This window comes from Megalops cyprinoides, chromosome 23 (assembly GCF_013368585.1).
Source record: "Megalops cyprinoides isolate fMegCyp1 chromosome 23, fMegCyp1.pri, whole genome shotgun sequence".
Taxonomy (NCBI): Eukaryota; Metazoa; Chordata; class Actinopteri; order Elopiformes; family Megalopidae; genus Megalops; species Megalops cyprinoides.
Window position 1 is genome coordinate 1,014,160 of NC_050605.1, and position 19,860 is coordinate 1,034,019.

General features: G+C 44.9%; 1 protein-coding gene across 2 annotated transcripts in view; it reads right to left on the reverse strand.

The window, feature by feature from the left end:
- Positions 1 to 14,055: 14,055 nt before the first annotated feature.
- eea1 (early endosome antigen 1) overlaps positions 14,056 to 19,860 on the reverse strand; it is a 31,487-nt gene continuing 25,682 nt past the window's right edge. For both annotated transcript variants that reach the window (XM_036517712.1, XM_036517711.1), the window contains 8 exons: positions 19,627 to 19,809; positions 18,919 to 19,104; positions 18,695 to 18,826; positions 18,308 to 18,493; positions 17,875 to 18,113; positions 17,387 to 17,507; positions 16,022 to 16,120; positions 14,056 to 15,815 (listed from right to left, as the gene is read on the reverse strand). In XM_036517712.1, the coding sequence (XP_036373605.1) occupies positions 15,693 to 15,815; positions 16,022 to 16,120; positions 17,387 to 17,507; positions 17,875 to 18,113; positions 18,308 to 18,493; positions 18,695 to 18,826; positions 18,919 to 19,104; positions 19,627 to 19,809 (1,269 nt within the window). In that variant the 3' untranslated portion in view covers positions 14,056 to 15,692. The remainder of the gene's footprint in view (positions 15,816 to 16,021; positions 16,121 to 17,386; positions 17,508 to 17,874; positions 18,114 to 18,307; positions 18,494 to 18,694; positions 18,827 to 18,918; positions 19,105 to 19,626; positions 19,810 to 19,860) is intronic.

Genomic DNA, 19,860 nt, shown 5'->3' on the forward strand with positions numbered 1-19,860 from the left:
CCCACGACCGCGGGGATATTCAGTCTAAGTATGAAACTTAGTGCGTGTAACATCTGAAACTCTGCAAAGCCTTGCTGTACTGAAGATCATCAATAAACATCTTTTGCCTCTTCTGCAACAATGGCCCAGACTGAAGTTCTTTGTGTAACAGTCTATTAGTTAGCTTGCAAGTGCATCAGTTTCACCGAAATCCAATATCTCTATGTAAAGGATAATCTTAATATTCAGGAGATTCCAGGAATGGAGCCCCTTGGTGTTAGTGAAGACATATGAATTAAAATATTGGGGGAAAATGTAAAGGGTCTGAATGTTGGAGTATGTTACAGGCTACCAGCCTCAAACAGCAGTGTTAACAAGTATGCTCTTTGATAATATTAAGCTAGCATGTCAGGAGGGTGAAACAATAGTAATGGGGGGGCTTCAATTACCCTTCAGTTAATTGGGAAGCTGTGTAAGGTCAAAGTAAATGTGAGGAAGAGTTTTTAGATGTTGTAAATGACTGCTTTTTGAGACAGTCTGTTACTCAACCTACAAGAGAGAACACAATTCTAGATCTGGTTCTGTGTAATAATCCTGGTAGAATTTGCAGTACTGAGGTAGGGGAGCCACTCGGAACAAGTGACCATAGTTCAATTACATTTGAAGTTTTCTGGCAAGTTAAATCTGCATTCTCCAATGCTAGAGTTTTCAACTTTTGATGAGCTGACTTTATTAAGATGTGTGACTGTACAAGGAATATAAACTGGGCACCTCTTCTGGATGGCAAAACTGTGAAAGAAATGTACATATTTAAAATGATTATTCTGGATGTACAGTGTAAATTCATTACGCAAGTGAGAAAATGGAAGCATCCACAGTGGATGAATAAGTCGTTATGGGACAGTTTGAAACAAAAAAGGAAATTATTTAGAAAATATAAATATATTTAAAGCTACAAGGAAAGACTCAAGTTACTTAATCTGTTTAGATTTAGCACGAGGAGACTTAGGGGTGATTTAATAGAGGTTTTTACATTTATAAAAGGACTCAATAAGTTTATAATAGATTTGTTAGGGTGAGTTCAGCCTGTAGAACAAGGGGACATAAATGGAAACTAGTGAAGAGTAAGTTCCACACTGATGTAAGGAAGTACTATTTCACACAAAGAGTTATCAATACATGGAATAGGTTGCCAGGTCATGTAGTTGATGCAGAGACCCTTGCTGTGCTCAGGTCCAGACTTGATGCAGTTTTGGATTCTCTGTAATTGTAATGGCAAGCTTAGTTGGGCCGAATGGCCTGTTCTCGTCATAATATGTTCTTATGTCCTTAATTGGATCACAAATTGGAGCTAGACAAGATTAAAGCAAGGGAAAAGGAGCAGGCATGCAAAGCTGAACTGAGGGAGAAGGAACAGCTACATCAGTATGAATTAAGGGAAAAGGTACAGGCATATCAGGTGGAAATAGAGAAAATTCGAGTTTCACATCAGTTGGAAGAGAAAAAGCCTGCCTTTAATATCAGGGTATCAGGTATCAAAGGTATCAAAAATGACAAAAGGAGTACAACAAAGAAATGTATTTTCATCAACACAATATTTAATGCACCTTCAGTTTTTACAAATGTTCCTTCATCATCAAAAGTAACAAAAATGATCAAAGAAAAGTGTATAAAAATAAAGTGATAGTGAAATAGTGGAAATTATATCAGTCCAAAAGTTTGCATCCCCCTTTATGAAATGTAGATATCTTTTATCATACCATCTGGTTTGTATTCGTACACTGTAATGAGTTTTGGCCTTAGAAACGTGCCTGCGACCTTCCAGCGTTTTATGAACCACGTTGATGCTGGGCTGGAAGGTTGCACAATTTATTTAGATGATGTAGTAGTTTACAGCGATACGTGAGAAGAACACGTAGTACATATCCGTGCGTTGTTTCAGAGGTTGGTGGATGCCTGCCTGACTGTAAATTTAGCCAAGTGTGAGATCACGAGAGCCACAGTCACCTTTTTAGGTAAAGTGGTTGGACAGGGGCAAGAACAGCTTGCGCGTGCCAAGGTCCAGGCCATTGACCGTTTTCCACTTCCCACCTCCAGGAGGCAGATCATGGGGTTCTTGGGGATGGTGAATTACTATAAGAACTTTTGTGAGAACTTTTTGACTGGGGTGGCTCTGTTAAAGGACATTTTTAAAGGTAAGGCTAAGTTTGAATGGTCTCCTGCCTGCCAGAAGGCATTTGAGATCATCAAATTATTGTTAAGCATGGCACTGGTCCTGGCGGCTCTGCAATTGGATCAACCTTTCCAGATCCAAGTGGATGCCAGCCAGGTAGGTGCAGGTGCAGTGTTGTTGCAGGTGGATGATAAAGGTGTAGACCGACCAATGTTGTTCTTCTCTCGGAAGTTTAATAAACACCAGGTGAATTATTCAACGATAGAGAAGGAGGCCTCAGCTCTTATTTGGGCCCTTCAGTTCTTTCATGTTTATGTGGGTGGGGGTGTGCTTCAGTGGTCTATTCAGACCATAATTCCCTCACCGTTTTGCACTCTCTGCAGAGTCCTAGCCAGCGCCTGATGCATTGGGCGCTGGCTAGGACCATGTGGAGAGACACAAGAGCATTGTACTTTTCTTATTTTACAATCATTTTATTAATTTTCACTTCTCAGATTTTCTATATGTTGATAACCTGGGCCATGATTACAGTGTTGACAGGTTGGGGGTTAAGGGTGGGTTGGGGGGAGGGCGGTGCAGGTGGCGGTGGCAGGGGGGATAAATTAGAAGTGCATATTATTCAGTATCGTCAATAATAAAAAAAAATGTGAGCCTTAAAGACACTGTTAATACTCTGTCCAACACTCCAAACACTAATACTCCATCATACACTCCCAGCACTAATAATTCATTCCATACCCCCAACAGTAATACCTCATCCTACACTCTAAATACTATTGTGGAGCACTGTCATTGCGGTATAGTGCAACTGTGCCATAGTGCATTAGTGCTATATAGTCGTGTAGTGACATACTGACATGGTGCATTAGTGTATAGTGATACGCTATACGGCCAAAAGTATGTGGACACCCCTCCTAATTATTGAGCTCAGGTGTTTCAGCCACACCGATTATTAACGGGTGCATAAAATCAAGCACATAGCCATGCAAGCTCCATAGACAAACCTTGGAAGTAGAATGGGTTGTACTGGAGAGCTCAGTGACTTTAAACGTGGCATTATCATAGGATGCCATCTTTTCCACAAGTCAGTTTGCGAAATTTCTGCCCAGCTAGATCTGACCCGGTTAACTGTAAGTGCTATTATTGTCAAGTGGAAGCATCTAGGAACAACAACAGCTCAGCCACGAAGCGGTAAACCACACAAACTTACAGAGCTGGGCCGCCGAGTGCTGAAGCGTGTAGCACGTAAAAACCGCCTATCCTCTGTTGAATCACTCACTACAGAGTTCCAAACTGTCTCTGGATGCAACATCAGCACAAGAGCTGTGCATCAGGACCTTCATGAAATGGGTTTCCATGGCTGAGCAGCTGCACACAAGCCCAACATCACTATGCGCAATGCCAAGTGACGGCTGGAGTGGTGCAAAGCATGCCGCCACTGGACTCTGGAGCAGTGGAAACGTGTTCTCTGGAGCGATGAATCACGCTTCAGCATCTGGCAGTCTGATGGATGAATCTGGGTTTGGCAGATGCCAGGAAGCGCTACCTACTGGAATGCACAGTGCCTACTGTAAAGGTTGGTGGAGGAGGGATAATGGCTGTTTTTCAGGGTTTGGGCTAGGTCCCTTAGTTCCAGTGAAGTGTATGCTTCCAACTTTGTGGCAACGGTTTGGGGAAGGCCCTTTCCTGTTCCAGCATGATTGTGCCCCTGTGCACAAAGCAATGTCCATAAAGACATGATTTGACTAGTTTGGTGTGGAGGAACTCCAGTGGTCTGCACAGAGCCCTGACCTCAACCCCATTGACTACCTTTGGGATGAATTAGAATGCTGATTGTGAGCCAGGCCTTCTCGTCCAACATCAACATGTGCCTGATGTCACAGATGCTCTTTTGGCCGAATGAGCACAAATTCCCACAGACACACTTTCTTGTGGAAAGTCTTCCCAGAAGAGTGGAGGCTGTTATAACTGCAAAGGGGGGGGGGGGGGGGCAACTCCATATTAATGCCCATGGTTTTGTAATGGGATGTCCAATAAGCTCATATAGGTGTGATGGTTAGGTGTGCTCATGTGTGTATTGCTACAGTGACATAATGGTATTGTGTATTGGTGTTATATTGGTTTAATAGTCATTTTACAATCCTTTGAAATGGTACCTCCTATCTGTGCAGCTGAACAGAAAACACTAAGATGCAAAATGTTTACATGTTCCTGTCTGGTGACTTCATTTTCATCACCAAGATGAAAAGGAATAAGAAGGTGAGAAATGATTCAGGTGGGATTTCCATCCAGAATGAACATCTGACCTTTGACCTCCACTAAGTGACCACACATATTCAGGTACACAGCACACAGAATGCAAATATACAAAGAGAATCTTACAATGAAGTTGTGTACATTGCACTGTGTACATTCACTGGTCAGCCAGGAGCTCCAGGTCCTGCTGGAGGAGGGCTGCACCTTCACTGGAGTCCACATCTGTAACATTGATCAGCTCAATACCATAGGTGGGTAAAGAGAAACTACCATACCGTGGAACATGAGTAAATAGTCAGGAACACTGGAGAACAGTTATGACCGTACATAGGGACACAGCCACTCTCAGGAAATTTGGTGAACAGACATGGCAGTAGAACCTAGCCACAGGTTCATGAACTATGATCACATTAAATTACAGCATTCATTCAATTTGTTACAGGACCTTATCTTCATCTTAATCGCAGACGTCCCAGTGGTTGTGTGGCCCAATCTCAGTATGACAGATGATACTCATTATATAATTGAAAAAAGCATAACCATAGAGTGTAGCTAGTATTCATTTGATATTCAGTTGGATGGATGATGTAAGGGCCCATGTCCTTTCTATTCAGTTACCTGCTGGTCTCCATGCAGAACCACTCCGTTTCCTGCAAAACCTTTCTGAATCCACCTCTGTTCTTGTTTCAGCATCTGGGCTACACAACTTCTTCATTCTAACGTACTAGAACCACAACTTGCAGTGGACTGCTAGGCTTCATCTGAGCCTATTGAGGTCCTGGTCCCAGCCTACTCTTGGTGAACTGGTGTGAGCTCACTCATCTCTTTGCTGTTGCAAAAAGGAAAATGGTATGTTTGTCCTGTATACAGTTTATGGTTGGAATGCAATACAGCTGTATGTAACCACAATGTTGCATGTTGGATGTTAACTTATTGGGTAGTGTGCAGTTTATACATACTCAAGTGGTTCAGAAATGCAGTGTGTATTTACTGAAACAGATCAGGTTTTGTCCCTTGCACAAGGGCACAAAGGCATGGTTCTCTCCAGGATACAAACCAACAACCTTCTGGTTATTACATTACATTACATCACGTAATTTAGCAGACAGTCAGAGTAAGACACTAAAAATAGTTATCAAGAAGTATTACAAGAGGTCAGTAAGATACTGAGTTAAGTGCTAAAATAGTTTTTTTTTAATAGAAAATAGGGATAGGCAGGATAGATAGACAGGAAAGTAGATTAGAGATACATCTTGAAAAGATGAGTTTTCAGATTTCTCTTGAAGGCACCCAGGGAGTCTCTTGTACGAATCTCAGTAGTAGTGTGGGGCAAGTATTGAGAAGAGGCGAAGGATACTGCCCTTGTATTTCTGACACAGAGGGGACCCGAAATAGCAGAGCACAGTTCTCTTACTGGCTTGTAGGCCTTGATCATGTCCTTATGTATCGGGGGGGCTGATCAAGTACGTCCCTTAAAGGTAGCCAGTGGAGGGATTCAAGGAGAGGTGTCACATGGGCCTGCTTGGGGAGACTGAATATCATTTGGGCTGCTGTGTTCTGGATAAGCTTCAGCAATCGGATGGCATATGCCAGGAGGCCGGCAAGAAGCTAGTTGCAGTAGTCCAGACATGACAGGATAAGAGCGTGGATCACAACTTGAGCTGTGTATTTGGAGAAGTATGGTCTGATCTTCCTACTGATGAATAAAAGGAGTCTGCAGATCCTGAATGTGGCTGCAATATATATCCTTGAAAGACAGATTGCTGTCCAAGGTAACCCTAGGTTTTTGGCAGCTGTGGTTGCCATTACCTTTGTGTTGTTAATACAAATTGAGAGGTTCCTCAGAGGGGTCATGTATGCTGGGATGTAGGTCTTGGTCTTACCAATGTTCAGTTTGAGCTGTTGCTTGTTCATTCAGCTCAAGATATCAGTGAGACATGCTGATATTTGAGGAGTGATGTCCATCTCAGGAGGGAAGGAAATGAACAGCTGTGCATCATCTGCATATGAATGATATGACAGGCCATGTGCTGTTATGGTCTCCCCAAGTGTTCTGGTGTAAAGAGAGAGCAAGAGTGGTCCCAGCACTGATCCCTGTGGAAAGCCTGTCTTCAGGAATTGGGGCAAGGAGGTGGAGTCTTGCCAGGAGACCTGGTAGGTGCAATCTCTGAATTAGGAGGAGAACCATTCCAGGGTTGTTGCAGTGATTCCCAGGGCAGACAGCTCAGACAGGAGGATCGGGTGGTTGACCATGTCAAAGGCAGCTGATAGATCTAGGTGTTGGCATTGGATCTAAAGCACTAGTTGGTTTAAGATCTGAAATCAGATTGAGGATGTCAGATTTGGGGAGAGGTGTGAATTAAGAAGATCTGGTCCTCACATATGGAGCTGATATTAATCAGGTAGAAATTATGCCACACAATCCCGTGTTATCAGACCACTATCTCATCTCTTTCAATTTACCGCTAACGTGCTACACAAACCCGGAGCCCAAATTTTCTTCTAGGCGCACGTTTTCTTCTTTTACAGCTAATCCCTTTATCGATGAGTTCCCTAGATCATACAACCTGTACAATGAAATCTCCTCAAGTCTATGTTCAAACCCTAGCTTAACTGATATAAATCTACTCACAGACAGTATTGACCCAACTTTGCGTAAAACTCTCGACGCCATTGCTCCTCTCAAAAGGAAGAAAATCATAGACAAAAACCTAGCACCTTGGTACAATGACCATACCTGTACTCTCAAACAAGCTACGTGAAAACTCATAAGAAAATGGCACTCCACCAAATTACAAGTTTTTTTTTCCTGGCGTGGAAGGAAAGTTTCCTAACCTACAAGCATGCCCTCATAGCTGCCAGATCCAAATATGTCTCTACCCTTATTGAGAAAAATAAAGACAATCCTAGGTATCTGTTTAGCACTATCACCAGATTAACTAAGAGTCCTGCATCAGTTAACCCTAACATGCCAGCTATTTATAGTAGCAATGACTTCATGAACTTCTTCGATACTAAAATCATAACGATAAGAGACACAATACAAAAATTTTCATTGACTTCTGCCAGTCCCGTCCCAGACAACGTAGCTATTAGGCATGCCTCGCGCTTTGACTCTTTTATACCCATTGAATTTAGCGAATTTCTTTCTTTTATCAATTCATCTAAAAACTCTACCCAACTAGACCCCATATCAACCAGCTTCCTGAAACAGCAACTACCTGCAATTGGCACACCGCTATTAAATCAACGCCTCCCTTACGTCTGGACACGTACCTCAGTCAAAGTAGCAGTTATCAAGCCTATTCTGAAGAAGCCCAATCTAGATCCCAATGACCTGTCAAACTATAGGCCCATCTCGAATCTTCCATTCCTCTCAAAAATTCTGGAAAAAGCAGTATCAAAGCAACTCTGTGCATTTTTACAAGCTAACAACATTTTGGAAGTCTTTCAGTCTGGGTTTAGACCTCATCATAGTACAGAAACCGCTCTCCTGAAAGCGCTCAACGGTCTTCTACTCTCCTGGAACAATAGCTGTATCTCTCTTCTTGTGCTACTTGACCTGAGCGCTGCCTTTGATACCATCGATCATCGTATCCTCCTCGACTGCCTTGAAAACCTGGTTGGCATAAGTGGACAGGCTATTATTCTGCTCATTCCAGAGTAAGATATGGTATACGACAAGGATCTGTGCTTGGGCCTCTGCTCTTCTTGTTATACATGTTGCCTCTCGGCGATATCATCCGTAAACATGACATTAGCTTCCACTGTTATGCGGATGGCACTCAGTTATACATATCAGTAAAAGCTGATGTCCCTCTGAATATCTCAAACATGGAGGCCTACCTAACAGATGTAAAGAATTGGATGGCCCAAAATTTTCTCCTCCTTAACTCAAACAAAACCAAAATATTGGTCATTGGCCAAAATTCAATCAGGAGCAAATTCAGTCACTTTACAATGGACCTTGATGGTGTCTCCCTTTCCTCAAGTGCAGCTATCAAAGACCTTGGTGTCTTTGTTGATCCTGAGCTCTCTTTTGAAACTCACATAACTAACACCTCTAGGACAGCCTTCTTCCATCTGAGAAATATAGCCAAAATCAGGAAAATTGTATCAATTAATGATGCTGAAAAGTTAATCCACATCCTTTGTAACATCCAGATTAGACTACTGTAATGCCCTCTTGTCAGGATGTGCAAATGTTTCACTAAAACCCCTTCAGCTGGTACAAAATGCAGCTGCTCGAATCTTAACTAGAATTAAATGTTTTGAGCACATTACCCCAATTCTAGCTTCTCTCTTCTGCCTACCATTAAATACTGGGTCGATTTTAAAATAATCTTACTTACATTTAAGGCTTTAAATGGGCTTGCCCCTCCCTATCTTAAGGACCTTCTTCATCCATACCTTCCACAAAGAGCCCTTTGTTCCCAAAATACCGGGCTTCTCATCATTCCAAGAGTGGGCAAAACTCTATAGGCGGTAGAGCCTTTTCCTATTGAGCCCCTCTCCTGTGGAACAGCTTACCTACCAAGGTTCGCGGAGCACCTTTAAGTCTAGGCTAAAAGCATATCTATACAGTAAATCCTTTAGCTGAGGGACATGGCCTGGTGCTGGCGTAGATCATAGAGTCTCTGGTGGACTAAGTGGTCATTGCTGTCATGACATGGACTCTGTGCTGTGGAATGGTGCTGACTGCCTTAGGGCCACCCTCATGACTATGCCGGTTCCTTGCCTCCCGTCCCCTAGTTATGCTGCCATAATGTTAGTTTACCGGGGTTTTTTTTTCCCCTTGTTGCACATTGGCACCTTTTGTCCCTGCCCCTCCTCTCCTGCCTCTCTGCTGTACATTCATGTCATTCTTAACCTTCCACTAATCATTGTTCTCTATTTGTTTCCTGTCCTTGCTACGAGCTCCTGCCTGGAGCTGTAGTCCAAGCATCACACCCCGATCTCCAGTCCTGCTGCTTCGCTGCCCTGCCTATCAGGCTAACTGCGTGCCAAGAACCGGACATTCTCTAGGATACATTTTATAATTACTGTTATTTACTACTGTCTATCAAAACTCAAATGTCTTAAAGTACATTGTACAATGTCAAGTATTCTATGTAATTCTATCTGCCCAGTGCCGGCCAGAAGCAGATGGGCTCCCCCTCTGAGCCGGGTTCTGCTCAAGGTTTCTTCCTGTAAATTAGGGAGTTTTTTCTTGCGACTGTTGCCTTAGGCTTGCTCTCAGGGGGTCTCAGGCCTGGGAACAATGTAAAGCTGCTTTGTGACAACTTGTGTTGTGAAAAGCGCTATACAAATAAAATTGAATTGAATTTTAGGAGAAGCTGTTGCTCTGGAATATGGTTGAAGGATGAATGGATCTCATCTACTTTCTCCTCAAAGAAATTAGCAAAATCTTATGCAGTGAGAGTAGTGACAGGTGAGGGTTGAGGAGGGGAGATGAGAGGTTTAGAAAAGCTTACCTTTGCCATTGGCTGTGTAGGGCAATTTACAGGACCACATCTCCTGCAAAACCCACCAAAGGAATGCAAGTTTTTTCCTCTGGGCTTGCAGGAGGTCAGGAGCGTGCAATAGTTTTCTGGATACCAAACGTGACTATTAAGCAACTCAACCGGGGGGTAGCAGCAGGCCAACCCTTGACGCTCATCTCTAGTCAGCAGGTGATGCTAAGGGCAGCTGCATCCTGGACTCTGGACTCTGTCTGCTGTCAGGCAACCTACAGCACAGCCACTGTGAAAAAGGTTCTCATGTAAGACGTGAATGCTACCGAACTGCCCCCTTCAGCAATTCGTCACCTTGCGCCTGAACTTTCTGCCAATCAGGGCAAATTATTTGTCTACCCCAGCAGAACCTCGCCAGCAGCAGAGAGAAGAGGTGTGCCATTAGCAGCTGTATCAAGTTATAAAACTCATGTCCAGTTATTTAGTTAATGTTGGGAGTAGTCTTTGAGTGTTGTGTGTGCGTTCATCTGCAAGTGAGCATGGTTGTATATATATTCATATCATTAGTTATCTCGTATCTGTACTAGCTAGCTATGTTGCGCCATTTGTTTTGTGATTGCTGTAGTGTTGTAGCCACATAGAAGGTTTAGGCGATAACATGCCAATCGTGTTTATATTCACCGGAGACAAATTACTGGTAGTTTTGCACATGTTTGTATTGATTTGTAATTGAAACTTTACGGAGTTTTTAGTTTGTTACAAGCTACTACTGTGATATCGCCATAGTAAATTAACTAGCCAGTTAGCTGCTAGTCAGTGAGAGACAGAAATCCTACACCTCTCCGGTTAGGCACGCATGCGCACTGAATGTTTGGCGGTGACATCATTGTGAAAGCAGCTGCTGTGTACACAACGGTAGATACGCCTAGTAGTTCAATTCTTTATGCACAATTGCAATGTTTATTGTTTGTTAGTGTAAAAAAGTTTGTTGATATTTAATTTAGAATGTTCAAATTCAGTAGATAAACTCCTTGTTGTGATTTATTCATGCATCAAGACCAATGCTGTATTTTCATTATTACTGCAGAACCACATATCCACAATTATTCAATAAAGAACATTTAAGAGAAAATCACGTTGTCATGTTGGCAACTCCTCACAAGGAAACAGACATCGTGTTCTGACCGGACACCCTACAGCGATTCAAACGATCCAAACCCAGCAACTCCATGTAATTCACAGCCACACTCAAGACTCTGTTCATCTCTTGTCAAAAGTATTGAATATGGTCATTCTCACATGCAACATAATCACATTTGATGTAATTTGAAAGCTAATTTCACACGCATGTCAATAGTGTACGTAGCAGGGAGGTACGATGGGTTCATAATAAAGATTGTAACATGTGGCACAAAAGTGGACAGTGAGGAATGCACTTATCTTTGCATTCCTCACTCGCTAGCACTCCTTCGTACCCCCCAGGTTATCTCAAGATTTGCAGTATTTATAATTGCTGAATCGTGACTACACTGTTGTTTCAGAGCTTATCATGTTTGGTCAAGGCACCAAAGTCCAGATACCACATTTGATGTTCAGGTATATAGGGGGGAAAAGTCAGATGTATTAAAAAGTTATATTTAATGAATTTTGTTCCCAAACCGCCAAAGGTAAGATGGCACGCCATTCTTTGCCACTCATTCACTTCCGTCATTGGTGTGTTCACGTGAGAGCTCTACGGGCAGCTGTACAGCTGCATTCCGAAACTTTTCTTGGAAATATTTGATCATGGCTGAGGCTGTAGCAGCAGTGAAGTCCACTAGGAGAGATCTATAGGCTAGAGAGTTCACTGTCTTGTATACCTTTCCTCCATTTCCTCTCTGCAGCTCTAAGGGTACATCTGAACTCACACAGCTCATCAGTCAGCAATGAAGCAGGAGCAGACCTGTGCGTTTGGGGGGGGGGGGTTAAGGACACAGGGCACAGGGTATCAAGAGGATGGGATGTTAGTAGCTGAAGTAGTTGTTAATTGGGAAATCTGAGAGAGATCAGGGAAAGATGAGCAGGCTTTAGCAAAGAAAGTAGAAGGAAGAAGCTTATGGAGGTTACAGCATAGGGGAACTTTGATGATGCGGCGGTTAGCTTGTGGTTGGGGTTGTAGAAGAGCAGTAAAAGACAGGAAAAAGTGGTCTGAGGCATGCAAAGGAGAGACATTCATACTATGTACTGGAGTATGTGTAGTAAAAACAAGATCAAGATGATTACCTGTTTTGTGGGGGGTGGCACCAGTGAGAAGTCAAATGAAGTCAGAGGTAAAGTCAGATCCTCTGCGTGCGGGCTATCCAGTGGGATATTGAAGTCACCAAGAAGAATTGCTGGTACTTCACTTCTTTGCAGGGCACTTAGGAGCATGTCTGTCTCTTCAGGGTATGCTCCAAGAGCTCGTGGCGGTCTGTACACCACAATGATGTACAGGTCAGAGGGATGGGAGACGGACACTGCATGGCACTCGAACAAGCAGTAACTTGTCACCTCTGAGATTATAGAGAAATGCCAGCTGTTGTGCAGCAGAAGTCCAGTCCCCCCTCCTCTGCCTGTGTTTCACGGTGAATGGGAGACTGAGAATGCAGCTGAGAGGGCTGCCAGTGTGGCTGTGTTCACTGGGGTGATCTAGGTTTCTGTAAGTGCTAGGAAATGCAAATTGAGACAGAGCGCAAAGGAGGAAATGAAATCTGCCTTCTCTAATAGCGGAAGTAACAGTGAAATCTCGTGTAGAGATCCTAGTTCCTCTCCCACCACTGCACCCTGCCCACATATCACACACACCTGGAGATTTATCACCCACTTATTTATTCTTTATCTCCCATCATGTTTGTGGAGGCATCCAGCTGAAACCTGGAACAATGAAACCTGTCACCTGTGTGACAAAGTGAGTCCTAGCCTTAATTTAAAGGGTTAGATCACAGATTTCTCCCTTGTATGGATCCTGGAGCACCTGGGTGGATGCAGATTTTTGATCCAAGAACAAATAAACTGGAGACTGACTTTTTGGGCCGCATTTATCGTCTCAGAATAGGAAATAGTTCCTTAGTTCTTGAAAATTGTGAGTGTGGAAAATTTGATCCTACCGCAAAGTAAAAAAAAAAACTATTCATAAAGATTATTTACTTAAAATTACTCGTATCTTAGCAGATATTTTGAAGTTGCCAAAAGACAGCTGCGCACACATTTTCCATGAGAAGAGATGTTTTACATAATTTAAGATGGAGCTCTATCAACCAGAGAAAGAGGGTATTTTATGCCACTCCATCTATGGGGAGAACAAAATCTCATCCCAGCAGGATGTTACCGTAAGGTTAACTGTGACGGAGTGCCGTCACAACGGTTGAGTATGCGCTCTTTGGTGTCGCGGTCAAAGTCGCATGTTTGGTACCCCGTAGACCCGGGTTCAAGGCCGGGCGGGGCGACTGCTCTCGCCCTTTGCTACAAATGGTGTTAGAAGTGGAATGGCTGGCTGCGAGGCCATCGGAGGCGTGCCCGGTGTGTGAGCCGTATGAAGGACCCCCAGGTTCAGTTGACCCTGGTGTGTGAGGGACCCCAGAGATGGGTGAAGCATGGTGTGAGGGACCCTAGAGATGGGTGGGGCACCCTGGGATGGGAGAAGTATGGCAAGAGAATGCGTGAGGGACGCCATGGTGCGTGAAGCGCATGGGCATGCTCCCCGAAGGGGAGGGCAGTGTGACGGTGTGCCGTCACTACGGTTGAGTATGCGCTCTGACTGCGCTCTCACCCTTTGCTACAGTAACCCTCAAAAATCCTGTTTAATGGTGAAGTGTTAATGTCTCCTTCTGTGACATTATCACACTGTCATGTCACACAGTGTGACAGTCCCCCTGCTCTAATGTGTGAGCTTCTGTATCTCTGCAATAAGTCACCTTTTCTGTGATCTCCATACAAGCCTCAAAAGTACACACAACTCGCTAACAAAAAAGAGAAAGGACTTCACAGAAAACTCACCTGGAAGGGTTTACAGTAAGACCTCTAATCTGAAAAACTAAATTACATCAACAAAGTTGAGTAATGCCCCCGCACATTATATAAATGACACTTTTGACATCATATGTGGGTGTGTCAGAACACTGCATTCTGGGAAAAGTCAAGCTACTGGGCTTCAAAATTATAAATGCCAGTCAGGGAAAATAGAAACAGCTTTATTTACTATCAGCCATGATGGCAGATTAGAAAACATGGTACATATGGACATAAAATGACAATTTAGTGACAACTCACCCTTTCAGCACTTAGCCATGGGAAAACCCTAAGGCACGCATACAAAGTCACTACGCAATAAGAGTGCCCATTTCATGCAGAAAGAGCAATGACAAGGAGGGCTCCATCCACAGTTATGTGTAGTGTCATTTAAATAAACATCAATGACAATCAGTAAGTATTTCTCTAGTCACGAAGTTCTATACACTGTTATTTTACATTTTTTGCGCACAGAAATAAGCTTAATATTCACTTTACTCTTTCACAATAGTAACATCTTTTGCAAGTGAAAACAGTAGCAAAATCAGGAGACAGGAGATGAAGAACAGCAATTTGACACTGCACAGGGGCAAAGTCATGATCATCTTAAGAAACAGAATAGGGGAAACTCATGGCACTAAAGGAGCGTGCATGTGTCCACTTTGAATGAAAGAGTGAATGGCAAGACCAACATAAGTACTAAAGGGACCTCCAATTCCACAGTCAAAACCTCTCTTGTGGGAACCTGGACTCGGCTTAGAAGACAGGCTCTGTTGGTCTTTTGGGAAACATCCCAGACAGGCAACTAAGAGGTAGACAAAAACAAAACAGGAAAATGGCAGAGACCCCTGCATAGAGGTCCAGTACATATGCAATTACTCTGGGACTTCAGGCAACATGTTGGACATTCCCTTTAAGAGAGAAGACACCAACTGAGACAGGCAAAAACAGTACGTGAACAGTGCATTTAATATAAGTATGTGAAGGACCAGACCTCCAATGGAGTTGAGTGGTACCTTCTGTCACTGGAGACAGACACCCTGTGCATCCTGCCTTTCTTGAAGCCAAATCAACTTTTACCATAGTTAATGTTCCCTAGAAGAACCTGAAGCATGGGTACAGGAAACTAAAAATCTCATGTAAAACCCAGTTATAATCATACTGCATACATAATGCATACACCATAAATGAAGCACCAAATTTTGGCTATAAAATAAGAAAAAATCAAATACACAAAAAAGGACATTCCATTTTGTAGCAATGAGAGCAGCATCACAAAGTCCACAGACAGTGCATGGAGCAGCAGGTCTCGCCCACAACACAGAAACAAGAGGCCAGTGCTGCAGCACACAGAAATGTAAACCCACCTACACCATCTTCAACTAACGCCTTCTCCAACACTCGCCTCATCCCTTCAGTTTGGGAACTCCCTGGAATTACAAACCCTGCTTTCATCACAATTGCAATGTGTTCTGTTAACTCTGTTCTTTGATCTACCACACATTTACACTCGGCTATTTGCTGCCAACGTTACAAAATCGATGGGATGGTTTCCGAGGAGAGTCTGCTCAGTTTCCTAGTGTTGAACTGATCTAGGCACACACTGGCGTCCAGCGTGTGCTGGAACTGCATCTATCCCCGTTACCTGCCTGCCGACAGCAGTCCCATGCCTGCGGACACATCCTTGTTGTCCTGTACTGCTAGGTTCAACTCCATAAAACAAAATCCTTTTAGTGAGACAGTGGGACAGTAAAGTTTGCAGATTTGTGTGAATGCATGTGTGAGTAGAGCGTGCAGAGTGGCAGTCAGCCCTGGAGCTCATCAAAGCATGTGTCACACACTCGCACCGGCTTCTTGGATGATGGCGTTAAGGCGTTCTTGGCAGAGCACTCAGCGCAGAAGATGTTCCCGCAGTGTCGGCAGTGGTGCTGCAGTAAGACACACATGACACAAACAGACACATACACGGGGCAGCAGTGAGCAAGGGACCAACTGCAGAAAATGCTAAAATCATGTTTGACCATTGGGAGAAAACAGCTATTCTGTGGATGATGCTAAGTAAGGGTGGTTAAACCACATTTGAATGCTAACTGTGCATGATACTGGTTGAACATGGTGATTGAGAGAAGCTCACCTTCCTGATGGTCACAGAGAACCCCTTCCCACAGGCCATGCAGTTCTGCACCTCGTGATCCTCCGCCCACTTCCGTGTAAGATTCTGGGATTGTTTTATCTGCAGGACAGTAGAACTGACATAACTGACCAGCTCTCTCTGAGTTGTACTGACTGGCTGTAGTGACTGGCTCTGTAGGGCTGTACTGACTGGCTACAGTTACCGCTCCCCCCCCCCCCCCCCCCGTAGTGACGGACTCTCTCTACGGCTAGGGTGACTCTCCCTTTCTCTGGCTGTACTGACCTGCTGTAGTGACCTGTTGTAGTAACCGCCTCTCTCTCTGGCTGCAGTGACCTGCTGTAGTAACCGCCTCTCTCTCTGGCTGCAGTGACCTGCTGTAGTGACTGGCTTTCTCTGGCTGTAGTTACTAGCTGCAGTGATTGGCTCGCTCTATGGCTACAGTGACTCTCTCTCTGGCTGTAGTGACCTGCTGTAGTGACCAGCTCTCTCTGGCTATAGTTACCAGCTGTAGTGACCAGCTCTCTCTATGGCTAGAGTGACTCTCACTCCCTGGCTGTAGTGACCTGCTGTAGTGACCGGCTCTCTCTCTGGCTGTAGTGACCTGCTGTAGTGAGAGGCTCTCTCTCTGGCTGTAGTTACCAGCTGCTTTGATTGGTTATCTCTATAGCTGTAGTGACCTGATGTAGAGAGCTCACTCTGTGGCTGAAGTGACGTGCTGTAGAGACCAGATCTCTCTGTGGCTGTAGAGACCAGCTGCCTCTCTGGCTGTATTGACCAGCTGCAGTGACAGGCTTTCTCTAAGGCTGGAGTGACTCTCTCTGGCTGTAGTGACCAGCTCTCTCCTCGGCTGTAGTGACCTGCTGTAGTGACCAGCTCTCTCTCTGGCTGTAGTTACCAGCTGCTTTGACCGGTTATCTCTATGGCTGGAGTGACTCTTTCTCTCTTTGGCTGTAGTTACCTGGTGCAGTGACCGGCTCTCTCTGGCTGTGTTGACATGTTGTAGTGACTGACTCTCTGGCTGTAATAACCTGCTGTAATGACTGACTCTCTCTCTGGCTATTGTAACCAGCTCTCTATCTGGCTACAGTGACCAGCTGTAATGACCAGCTCTCTCTATGGCTAGAGTGACACTCTTTCTCTCTCTCTCTCTCTGTCTCTCGCTGTAGTGATGTGCTATAGGGACACACTCTCTCTCTGGCTGCAGTCACCAGTTCTTTGTTTGGCTGTAGTAACTAGCTGTCTCTCTCTGGCTGTATTGACTGGTGGATTGTCACTCTCCGATTTGTACTGACACAATGGCAAAGATAACTGGTGATATATCTGACCTGTACTGACCGGCAGTAGTGGTGGTGGGTGGTCTCTGACCTGTAACGACTGGTTCTCCCTGCCGAGTTCTTGCATGGCTGCTGTTGTGTCATCCAGTTTGCGACGCATCTCCACCACTTTGGCCTGAAGTTTCTCAATCTCACCCTCACCCTTCAAACACCTGTCACACAACAACAGCCGTGAAACAAGAAAGCATGGCTACACACAATGTCTGGCAGAAATCTTACACCACATTCACATGTAATGTAGCTGATGTTTGGAAGTCTCTACCCCAATCAACTGCACATGTGAAAAAGGAGTATTTCTTCACCCAGCATCAATGGAATCTTCTATAGGGGTTCCAAAACAGTGTATAATCATGCCTTCAGATAGGGTGAGATAGAGGGTTCAAGGCCAAACAGAGGGTTCAGTGTCAGAGAGGGGGGTCAGAGGGTGCTCGGGGGGGGGGCCTCATTGTCTCAGAAGGGGTCAGGATCAGAAGGGGGTCTTCATGTTCTGGAAGGAAGTTGTAGGCTATCCCATCTCACCTCTCCAGTAGGGCACGGCGCTCATCCTGGTTATTCTGCACAGTGGCCTCCAGAACAGCGATGTCCCCCCGAAGTTCGTCCGTCTGCTTCTCTAGCTCGCCCACACGCCGCTGGCTGCCCTGCCACTCACGCTTCAGCGTGGCCATGTTCTCATTCAGTGCCGTCACCTGCATGGACAGCCTAGACTCCACCTCCTCGTGACGCTTCACCAGCTCTGCCTTTGTCTTCAACTCTGCCTCCTGCAGAGAGAACATGCCATGGTTACTGGTGCCACCAGAAACAGATGTACAACAAAGTAATGTGAACGTGTGTGGTTGTGGTCAATGTGAGTAATGTAAATGTGCATGTGCGATGTGAACATGTGTGGTTGCAGTCAGCGTGCGAGTCATATGAACATGCGTCCAGTTGCAGTCAGTGCATGAGTAATGTGTACCAGCTCGGCCTGGATCTGTGCCTTCTCTGCTTGCAGGTCCTCCTCTCGCTGACAAAGGCCATCTCGGGTGGCCTGGTGCTGCTGCTTCTCCTGCTGCAGCTCAGCCTGTGTGCTCTCCACCCTGTTCTGAACCTCCAGCTTCTGCTGGATCAGCAGCTGCTTAGCTTCCCGCAACTCCTGCAGTTCCTAAACCCACAACACCCTAACTGTCAATCACTGCTCAGCATCTGTTAATCACAACAAAGACCTGTTAATCACAGCCCAGCACCTATCAGTCAAAGTGCAGCTTCAATAAATAACACCACACAGCCCAGTACCTACAAATGACTTCGGAGACACACAACACCACCTGGCCCTAAGTGCACATAAGCATGCTGGGAGTGGGACCTTGTCACTGCGGTCAGTGCTGGCTCTCAGCTCCTCAGTCAGGCGCTTCACTTCCTGCTCCAGACTGCCTTGCATCTCCCTCAGTTCCTCCCCCTTTAACTGCTCCTCCTTCAGCTGCTCCTGACTTCGCTCCTGCATAAAGACACACATTGAGAAGCTCACTCTCACATACACATACACATACACATACACACACACAGAAAGACTCAGAAACACACACAAACCTGCTGCTGCTGCAGTTCTCTAAGGGCCTCCTCCTGTTGTTGGAGCCGGTTGTCCTTCTGTGCCACATCCTGTTGCAACATAGTGTGACCTGCTTTTAGCTGCTTGATTTGCGCCTCCTGGCTGCTCAGGTGCACCTGGTTGGACACTATCTCCTCCTGGGCAAGGGTAAACTTGTCCTCAGAGGCCTGCAAAAATAAGGTTTTCTTCTCTGAATCTCTCACATGGTAGTCTCCATACACCCCAAGTCTCAGTTACCCTCGTCACCATATACCACCAGTTCTACTCCCATTACAGTCATCATACATTTATAGTCATGTTAATCACCTTGAGTTCCAGTCATACAAGTCACCATATACCATGCGTACAGGGCACACCAGTCACAGTACTCTGAATAATGGTATAGTCACCGTACTCCATGAGTCTTGTCAGGCGAGTAACCATACTCCACAAGTCCCAGTCACACAAGTCACCATTCCCCACAAATCCCAGTCATACTACATTCATCACACACCACAAGCCACAGTCATGCAACTGTCATTATACAGCGATCTTACAGAATTAATCCGAGTTGTGCTTTAGCCTTAGTTCCCACAGAACCGGCTTGTATCTATGACGTGTTCTCTGTGAGTTAATATCATTCTTGCTTTAGTCTTAACAATGTCACAGAAATGGCTTATGTTTATGGGGTGTAATGAGTGTCTGCCCACCTTCAGGTCCTGCCGCAGTGCGGAGATCTCGGAGTCCTTGCCGTAGCAGTTGGACTGCAGTGTGGCCAGGGTGTGCTGGCTGCTGTCCAGGCTCTTCTGAAGTTCTACTCGCTGGGTCCTCTCTGAGCTCAGATCCTGGGACAGAGTGGCTATCTGCTCCTTCAGCTTGCCCTCCTCCTCCACCTGTCTCATACACACACCAGCTCAGTATGACTGTGTGAGTGTATGCATGTC